Source organism: Alligator sinensis, unplaced genomic scaffold (genome assembly GCF_000455745.1).
Source record: "Alligator sinensis unplaced genomic scaffold, ASM45574v1 scaffold1061_1, whole genome shotgun sequence".
Taxonomy (NCBI): Eukaryota; Metazoa; Chordata; order Crocodylia; family Alligatoridae; genus Alligator; species Alligator sinensis.
Window position 1 is genome coordinate 167,058 of NW_005843066.1, and position 10,155 is coordinate 177,212.

At 41.7% G+C, this 10,155-nt stretch overlaps 1 protein-coding gene across 2 annotated transcripts in view; it reads left to right on the forward strand.

Annotated features, from left to right (window-relative positions):
• Positions 1 to 10,155, forward strand: part of LOC102372858 (cadherin EGF LAG seven-pass G-type receptor 1) — a 176,585-nt gene that overhangs the window by 111,672 nt on the left and 54,758 nt on the right. For both annotated transcript variants that reach the window (XM_025193545.1, XM_025193547.1), the window contains 7 exons: positions 3,033 to 3,199; positions 3,872 to 4,057; positions 4,418 to 4,531; positions 4,898 to 5,072; positions 5,767 to 5,908; positions 6,961 to 7,081; positions 8,950 to 9,133. In XM_025193545.1, coding sequence (XP_025049330.1) covers positions 3,033 to 3,199; positions 3,872 to 4,057; positions 4,418 to 4,531; positions 4,898 to 5,072; positions 5,767 to 5,908; positions 6,961 to 7,081; positions 8,950 to 9,133 — 1,089 coding nt within the window. The remainder of the gene's footprint in view (positions 1 to 3,032; positions 3,200 to 3,871; positions 4,058 to 4,417; positions 4,532 to 4,897; positions 5,073 to 5,766; positions 5,909 to 6,960; positions 7,082 to 8,949; positions 9,134 to 10,155) is intronic.

The following is a 10,155-nucleotide window of genomic DNA, read 5'->3' on the forward strand; positions in this document are numbered from 1 at the left end:
CTCAAGCAAATCTCGGGACGTCATTCTCCCCCTGTACTCGGCCTTAGTGAGGCCGCAGCTGGAGTACTGTGTCCAGTTTTGGGCTCCACAATTCAAAAAGGATGTGGAGAAGCTTGAGAGAGTCCAGAGAAGAGCCACGCGCATGATCAGAGGTCAGGGAAGCAGACCCTACGATGACAGGCTGAGAGCCCTGGGGCTACGTAGCCTGAAAAAGCGCAGGCTCAGGGGTGATCTGATGGCCACCTACAAGTTTATCAGGGGTGACCACCAGCATCTGGGGGAACGTTTGTTCACCAGAGCGCCCCAAGGGATGACGAGGTCGAATGGTCACAAACTACTTCAAGATTGTTTCAGGCTAGTCATAAGGAAGAATTTCTTTGCTGTCCGAGCCCCCAAGGTCTGGAACAGCCTGCCACCGGAGGTGGTTCAAGCGCCTTCATTGATCACCTTCAAGATGAAACTGGATGCTTATCTTGCTGGGATCCTATGACCCCAGCTGACTTCCTGCCCTTTGGGCGGGGGGCTGGACTTGATGATCTTCCGAGGTCCCTTCCAGCCCTGATGTCTATGAAATCTATGAAATCTATGAATGTAGTATCAAATTTAACTGATTTGGCTCAAACCAGTTTATGCAATGTTTGTCCCAGTCCCCTGGCTGGTTTAAGATAAATCAGACTCCCCCAGCATCCTAGCATGCACTCTGGGCTGGCTGGGCTCTCTGCTTCACAACAGGGCTGGCCCCTCCCTTCTGCTCCGTGGCTGCAGCTCTGGCAGGGACTGCAGGCTGCTCACTCTCCTCACACACACCCCACTCCCTGCTAATTCCCCCTTCCCTCTGCGTTGCAGAGAGGTGTCTGTATATTAGCTAGCAGCCCATATGCTGGCTGTGGTCAGTGCTGAATCAACAGGTAGAATCAAGAGGTAGCAGGTAATGTCCCTCAGTTGTTTTCTTAATGGGGTGATAAACACTGAGGTAGGGGTGATAAACACTGTTATCAGTTCCCTGCTGGGCTAATCAGAGCACCCAGCAGGGGTCTGGCCACACCCCTCCTCAGCTCAGTGTTGTGGAAGGAACGCCCCCTGGCTTCTAGCCTAAGCCACTGCAGGCATGTACCTGCATTTCTAGGATGTCTGTACAGTTACAAAGTGATTCAGCCTAGCCAGGTTAGACTCACCTGCAAAGATTGAATCAATTCAGGCTCAGGCTTTCTGGATGTCTGTCCCTAGCCTTGGAATTCTGACTGCATTGTAAAGCTGTCTGCCCTGGGTGGGACACCGCGGGAGAAGAGCAGTGAGGGAGGGAATGGCTATTTGCAAGGGAAGATTAAGCCCCATGAGCATGACAGTAATGACCTTTGGAGCCCTAGTTTTTTGAAGATAAGAATTCAAAACAGGGAAGACAATATGAGGTCTTTTTCAGTTCCATTTCATATCTGCCTGTGTTGAGGGACAACATTGTAATGTTGTAGAACACTGGGAATCTTGGGTGTTAAAAAAGAGGCACAACCAATTAGATTAGTGTGTTTTCAAAAAAGCAGCAGCTTCTTGCTTCTTAAGTACTACAAGTTCTGGCACCCTGGAGGTTACTCTATGTCTTCTACCAGCATGAATGGTAGAGCAGCCACCTTAAGGACCTGAATTTCACATACAAAAACTGCCATGTACATTCATGTGAAGACTGCGAGGCTTTGACCAGGGAATTTGTCCTGTCTGTCAATAAGGTTTTTCCTGAAGGCTAACAACAGGAGTCAATGTAAAAATGCATTTGCTCACTATCAGAGGTTAGGGCAACACTTGGGCTTTTGCCTGCCTCTGTTTTAGTTGGTCTGATAAAAAATATTGGATTTACCCAAAGAACCTTGCTTTCCTTGCCTCCATAGCACTCACCTCTGTTCAGGAAGGGCAGATATTTTGGTAATATCATAAGTGCATACTCTCTGCCCTAAAGGCTGGGAAGTTCAGACAGCTCACCATCCTGACCCTGGAGGATTTAAAATTAATTAAACATTTCCTATTGCCTCAGAGCTATTTCTTTTCTGTTTAATCTTTTAATTATAATTAAGCAGTCAGCAATATAGTGGAAGCTACTGTGGCAAATTATTCTCATAGGGTCTGCTTTGTTCACCAACTCCACACCAAAAATAATATTAATACAGATATTCAGTTTCTCTCTCCAAAAACACCTCTCTCTGATTATAGAGTAGCATCTTCAGGTAGATGTCTTAGTGTTTAAGGAGTTGGTATAGAAGTGTTCTCTTATTCACATAAGAACATATGAACTATCATTACTGGGTCAGACTCTAGGTCCATCTTGCCCAGTATTGTGCGTCACACAGTGGCAGAGTGGATGCTGAAAAGGAGAGTGAACTGTGTGTGACCAGGATTTTTTCCACTGTTCCTCTCTCACTTGCAGCTTTCAGCCTCCACATACCTGAAGCAACTGGCAACAATATAGGCCTGTTGGTGATTCCACAAGAAAACAGCCTCACTTAATAATCAGCAAATTAATTAAAATCAAGTAAACAGTAAGCTTAGCTTTTATCATGCCAAGGGAAATGATTATGCAAGAATACTCCAAACCTAATTGCGTTATGATCTAACTTCATTTTTTTATTGCAAGCATAGTCCAGTGGTCACTGTTTTGAAGCCAGTCTTAGTCTTCGGCAACAGTTAGTACATAACAGTGTCTGAGATACCACTTTCTCTTTCCGAGACTTAGGGCAGAAAATAACTGAGATAGCAATGTGACAGTTACAGCATGGGTAGCAGATGGGAAATGATATTATAGTAGGGATAATTGTATTATTTAAGATAATTGATCGGTTGCTTGCAATATAAAACAATGGACATTTTTTTTCCCTATTGTGTAGACAAGGCAACCCTGTTGACTTCAGGGTGTGTTGCTTTTTCTAACGCAAGCAGTAAAGATGGTCCCTTTGCAGATGAGAAGTCTCTGGGATGAAACATTATTTACTTCTAATCTTTGTGTTAAAAGATATACAATGTTTTGTCTCTTGTCTCTTGATTTACAGTAATGCCTTCTCCCCAGCGTTTCAGTGGCGAGAGCATTATCATTTGGAGTGACCTTGATATTACTATTTCTGTACCATGGTACATTGGACTTATGTTCAGGACCCGAAAAGTTAATGGCATGTTAATGCAAGCTAATGCAGGAACTGCATCCAAGATCAACATCCAAGTAAGAATGTGACAGCATAGAAGATCATAGAATTCAGGAAATGTTCCCCAAATTTCTCTTGCAGGTTTAAACAAATATTTATCTTAATCTACCTCATTTATGGTATCATACATACCATCAAATATTAATAGATTCATTACCTTACTACCTTTACTGATACTAAAATTGAAAAGTTTTGTATGGCAAGATGATTTAAATAAATAAAAAACTTAACATTTAGATGTACACATTAATATAAACTGTCCAAACCCAAGAACACAATCTTTGTACTCAGAGCTAGTATTCTGCTTGTGATATCTGTCAGGTGGACCAGTCAAAGGTACTGCCTCTTTCCCTGAGTAAGGCAGAAAATCAGGCATGCATATCCATAAAGCTAATTATAAAGTGTTAATTTCACTGTTTTAGGATGGTGGTTTAGCGTCTTCTCCCTGATATGCTGATTTCTGTTTTAACATAGTTGAGAATTTCACTCTGGATTTGTAAATTATACTCCATATTATTTTTACTGTCTTTTTGCCTTCCTCAGCACAAACAGAAATAGAATTTCTGAAGCTGGGAGGTGTTATGACTGTAGCATTTTTCTTGCTACCACAGTCTGTAGGAAGCATTTATTGCTTGTCCTCATACAAGAATATTTCAACAATGAATACAGGTGATATTTGTTTCCAATAGATACTGAACAACTATGTACAACTTGACGTGTACAATGGCCTGAATCAGGTTGCTAGTTTGAAAATGATGCAGTCACGAGTCAGTGATGGTGAATGGCATCATTTGTTAATAGAGCTGAAGAGCGCTAAAGATGGAAAAGACATCAAGTACCTAGCAGTCATGTCTTTGGACTATGGGATGTACCAGGTAAGGCAACATCATAACAGCATTACTGAAAGTTTTTAAAAACCAGGGTTCTGGGAAGAGGACTGTGACCAAATACCCTACTGTGGCTACCCTATGCAGGCCAATTTTTTCTGTGACTTACCTTTGGTGCAGTCCCACTGCACCCAATGAAATTGTATTTTTGAACATACCTATATGAAAATCAAGTTCACATTAAAAGCTCTTCATTTCACTGATCTGTTTTTTTATGTTGTAGTTCACTCATACTTATTTTTTGATTCAGTGCAGTGTGGTAAGAATAGCAGAGTAGTTCTTGATGTTAAAATTACCACTGCTTTATCATCCTATCTATTATGCTTTTTCTTTCTCAATCTTTAATAGAGTACAGTGCAAATTGGAAATCAGCTGCCTGGACTAAAAATGAAAAGCATCATTGTCGGAGGTATCTCGGGAGATCAAGTATCTGTGCAGCAGGGCTTTTATGGCTGTATGCAGGTAAGAAGTAAAAAAATATAGTAGTAGTCAAGTTTTAACTTCTAAAACGATAGATCCTTACATATCTGATCCTTATTTCTCCTGAGTTCTTGTTATCCTGCATGACTTAAAATATCCAAGTACCACAATTTTGACTTTTCAGTTAGGAATCCAGTCTCTTTTGGTCTTGGGAAATATCATTTTTCTCCTCATAGTGCAGATCAAAGGCCAACACTTAAAGAAAAAAATATGGCTTCTGGCTAAGCAGATCACATTTCTTTAAAAAACTCAAAAGATTAAGGAAGTTAGTGAGACATATTCAATACCTGTACTGCTGTATCTGAAAGGAAAGTTCTGAGTTGAAATTATTGTTTTTCTGTACTCAAGGGTGTAAGAATGGGGGAGACATCTACAAATGTGGCTACACTGAATATGAAACAGGCAGTGAAGATCAATGTAAAGGAAGGCTGTGAAGTAGACAATCCTTGTGATTCCAATCCATGTCCCCAACACAGCTACTGCAGTGATGACTGGGATAGCTATTCCTGTATCTGCGACCCAGGTAATGGAGCATGAATGAAAACTGAGCGTGATATGGAGAGAGTTAGAACTGTTCCTGGCGTTGGTTACACAGCCAAGGCCTTTGATATTGTTTTTTAACTTCATGCTGTTAGCATAACTAGCACCTAGGGGCCTTAGATGGAACAAAAAAAGGGTCCCTGCCCTACAGAGCCTCCTTGTGTTCTCATCTTCTTTTTTCCTGCCACGGCCCTTCTCTACTGCAAGATTTCTGGTTTACACCCCCAAGTCCCAGTAGGGACATTTTAGAACTTTTCTTGTTGTTAGTCTTCATTTTAAAGTGTCAGCTGCAAATAGGTTCAGTCACCTGCTATACATGCAGAGAAAGAATATAAAGCTATTATATTCTTTTATAATAGAATATAATATTCTATTATATATTATAATATATATTTATATATTATAAAGCTATTTTGCTGAGCCATGCCCTCAGCAAAATCTCAGAAGCTGCTAATCCATGGTTGCTCAAAAAGTGTTTGCAAGCTCTGGAAAAGGCCAGCCCATTAACTGCTCACTGCAAGGAAAAAAGGTATCTTTCTTGACAGTATCTTAGGGGAAATCTACTGATTATGGAAGACATGTTATTAAGTGTATAAGCTTAAAATAGATGGTCTTTTTGAAACATGCTAATCATAAATTACAGCAGTTGCTGTAATTTTATAACCTTGTCTCCTCAGGGTACTTTGGGAGAGACTGTGTTGACGTATGTAACCTGAACCCATGTGAGCATGTCTCCACCTGTGTCCATAAACCCAGCTCATCCCATGGTTACACCTGTGAATGTGGACAAAGCTATTATGGGCAGTACTGTGAGAACAAGTAAGAGAAGAATTTTCCTTGTTTGATGTCTTGGTCATTCCCATTCCCTCTAGTCCTTCAATCAGCATAAGGCAACAGTCTCTGTTTTTGTTTCAAATTCCCCCTATTATTTGAGGTCTCATAACAGTCCCTGCTCCTGGAGAGCTCCTAAGCACTGCAAAAGACTTCAGCTCTGTTCCTGTCAGGCTTAAGAGAGCTCAGTTCTCTTCCTGGAGAACTTCACCGAACTCCTGGTCTTTGGCAGCCTGCCCCCTCCTTCTGGTAATAAGCCAGGTGAACCAGGTACCCAGCTCTTTCCTTTTGCCTCCCAGGTGTTACTTTGTCCTATTTGAATGTAACACAGGTCATTTGTAGTCCCTGGAAAATGAGAAGGCCCCATGTAGCATGATTTTGACTACCTCATCCTGTTGTCACTGTTGTTTGGGTGTCACCTAACAATGTTGAATGTCCTCCTCTTGAAAACTCTACATTTAACCCTCTCTGTTGTGGCAGTTTTGTGTATGTGATTTATATGTATGCAACCTTCTACTGGCTAGGGTGTTTTCAAATTCATCTTTGTTGTCTGGATTAGAACTGTACTCAGCACCCTCTTAGGCAGACTCCTGCCATAGTCCATTAAAACACCATGTGTAATGCATCATTTCCTTTTTCCACACATAAGCCCTGCAGTTAGAGCAAGCAGTGGAATTCACGTGCTCTCTGGCATAGGCTGCAAGCAGTATGTCTTTCCATAAATAAGCTTGTAGGGTGGAGAGTCATTTACTTGTTGTTGCCATGCATAGAATGGGGGAGTGTTGTCCCTCAGGCATTAGGCAGAGGAACTGGGTCCAGCCCACACTTGAGAAATTATCTTGCTAGTTCTCTGCAGAACAAAGGCTCTTTCTGTGTTTATTATATGTGCTTACATTTACTGAATATTATCTTCTATATTGGGGCAAATTATACTTGTTCTAATCTGATGCAGGAGCAGAATTTGGCCCCATGCCTTTTTTTCTCTTCTTTTCAGAACTAAGCTCAAAAGAGGCTGCTTTCCCTTTCATTTTCTTTTATAGAATTGACTTGCCTTGCCCCCGAGGCTGGTGGGGGAATCCTATTTGTGGTCCATGTAACTGCGAGACCAATAAGGGGTTTGATCCTGACTGCAATAAGACGAATGGAGAGTGCCGCTGTAAGGTAAGAAAAAGAAACCTGTGTTTAATGGAAATTATCTTTGGGTTAAAAATGACAGAATAGCGATAAATAAAATATAAATTCCTGTATATTCTGTTTTGTATCATATCTAGGACATACCTAATTATGCCTGAGATCAGGTATTTTTCTGAAATATTATACAGCTGCTCTTATTCACATTTCTAACTGGATAGTGGCAAACAACATGGACAGGATAAAGGACCAGATCCTGGCTTTGTGAGTCCAGACTCTGGCACTGTCTTGAAAGAATTTTAGTTATTACATTTATTATACGGTAAACAGAATAGCAAGTGAATTAACTAAACTAGCTGGGTAAAATTTACTTCCCCAGGCAGGAGGCCAGCAAAATGTCTATCTACTTGAGCAGAACAAAATAGTGGACAGGCCTGCTACTGAGTTACTACACAACAGTGAGCTTTACTCAGTAGGCTTTATAGAAAAATTATTTCCTTGGATACAACTCTATGAAGCTAATAAGGGCTTGTGTATACATAGCTGAGGACAGAGTTTAGATCTGATACACACAGGTCTTACAAGAGTGTAAATCCACTGACTTCAGTCATATTACTTCTGATTCAACCTGGTGTAACTAAGAAAAGAATCTTGCCCAGTACTTCATTTGTGAAAGCTTCCCTTATGACAGCAGGACCTATAGCCGTTGCTACGTTTAATTCAGTTTGACTCTGCTGGTAATCCGCTACTTATGTAAATTTTGCATCAAAAGCATTCAGGCCAGTGAATGGAATACATTATTATTGGTTTTACAGGATCCCCTGCATGAAACCTAAGTAAGGCAGTACAAAAAACTCAATTGCTGCTTGATGCACTTTATATTAGAATACAGTCAGCAGGACAGAGAAAACGAGAAATGTCATGTCTGTATTTATGGACCAAAACCACTGAGTGTATGATAGATAATATAGACCAGAGCTTTGGCCACAGCTCCAGCTGTTGTCCTGAATCAGCAGCCCCTGCAGCTTAAAGCAGCCAGACTGCTGCCATAAAGATGCAACCGATGATTCACTCTGATGTCAGCTATGCCAGTCCAGCAAACACAAGACTGGGAGACAGATGTGATGCTCTCCTCTCCTCATTGGCATTGCTTTGAAAATCCAACAATAATATTTCTGGTATATAATGGCCAAACCATGGTAAATAGTGGTACATCAGTGTTTTGTACAATGTTTTACAGCACTGGTGTAAATACAACAGTGTTTTACACTAGTTGAATATCTAATGGGTATGCACACACATTCTCTGCTCCAGCACAGAAGGTAGGTGGAGTTGGAAAACCTGGGAACAACTCTTCCTGTTCTGGCATGTAAATGGCACTCATTTTTTCATGCCCCTGTGTAGATTCTGCAAATACTCTGCATGAAGAACTGTCCTTGGCTTCAGGAGGAATTCTCTTCACTTAGAGCTTTTGAGTCCAAGATCTCCTGGGACTTTTCCATTCCAGAAGCTAGGACCTGGCTTTTATACATGCATATTTAAGAATCTGGGCCCCTACATTTACACAGTTAACTGTACCTTATAAAATGTTAATATTCCTGCTTCTTTAACAGAGTAGTGATCAATATATATATTTTCAATGAGGCTTCAATGAGGACAAAAACATAATTAAGACTATGGCACTACTAGATATTAGAAGGAACCACTGCCAATGAAAAGGAAGTCTTAGTGTTAGTAATAGTGTAACTGTACAAGACAGTAACTGGGCACACAATAATTCTTCAGTGCAGATGCATGAGCTTATGAAGAAGGACTAAGAAGTAAGACATATGATGTTATAACATGTAGCATCATTAAAATACTATAGGCTGTCATTAAAATTATCTCTGTTTTTGCAGGCAAACTACTATAGGCCACAGAGCAGTGACACTTGCTATCCATGTGACTGCTTCCCTTCTGGCTCCCATACACGCTCTTGTGACATGGAGACAGGACAGTGTCCCTGTAAACCTGGAGTGATTGGGCGACAGTGCAACCGTTGTGATAATCCCTTCGCTGAGGTTACCACGAGGGGCTGTGAAGGTACTGCCCACTCCATCCATCAGCTGCTGCCAATGTGCTGCTTTTTTATCTACTGGCATGCTGTTGCTTATAGAAATGGAAGAGAATTCATTGAGGTGTATTTCATTTTATTCATACCAGATTGGAATAGTTCTACCTAAGGGAAAAAACAGCAAAACATTCTAATCCTGCTGTCACTGGAACATAGAAATGCGAGTCAGTTGCCAATTCAACATGATTTTGTGCTGCTGTGCAAAAAAGTCCTTCATACCTGCTGCCATTTATCCTTGCTAAGGTTGCACCACTCTTAGAGTGCCCTCTGCTGGCGTGGATGCAAAGCCACAAGAACAGTGATTTAAAATGATTTTGCATGTCCTCTTCCCCGGCAGAAAAAAGATTTGGTGGTCTCAGTCTCACAACTGTGTCAAGTTAGCGTGAATTAGAAATTCTTGCCCAGAATAAGGGAGCAGTTAAGGGACCAGTCTGTGTTATGGTCTGACATCCAGAGTCATAAATTCACAATGAATCTTCCTTGGTCTTTGATCCCACCACTGGGATCATCTACACATGCTATTAATGCAATACAGTAAACTCCAGCACAGTTCATGCCAGAATTTATTGCTCCTGGGTGCAATGTATACATGTGTGCCCAGGACTGCAGCACGTTGAGCCAGGGCAGCACAGCCCCCAGGGGGTCAGCCTGCCAACCCGGAGCTGCTCTGCTGTGGCTCAACATGCTGCAGAGGGGCTGGCTGGGGCACAAGGGTGCTACCGTGTAGGGCTAGCCAGCAGGCAGCTCTTGCACTGTTCCACCCTTGTGCCCAAGTCACCATCTTCCTGTGCATCACGGCAGAGTAAATAACTCCATCGCAGGACATACTTGCGTCAGGCAGTACTATCCCATGGCAGAGTTAATTAATTTATTCCCGTCAAATAATGCTGCCTGTATAGATGGTGACTCTTTACTGTAGAGCTAATTAGTCAGCTCCACAGTAAAGTGTGCGTGTAGGTGCCTCCACCGAGCAAGGAGCAGATCATCAGTT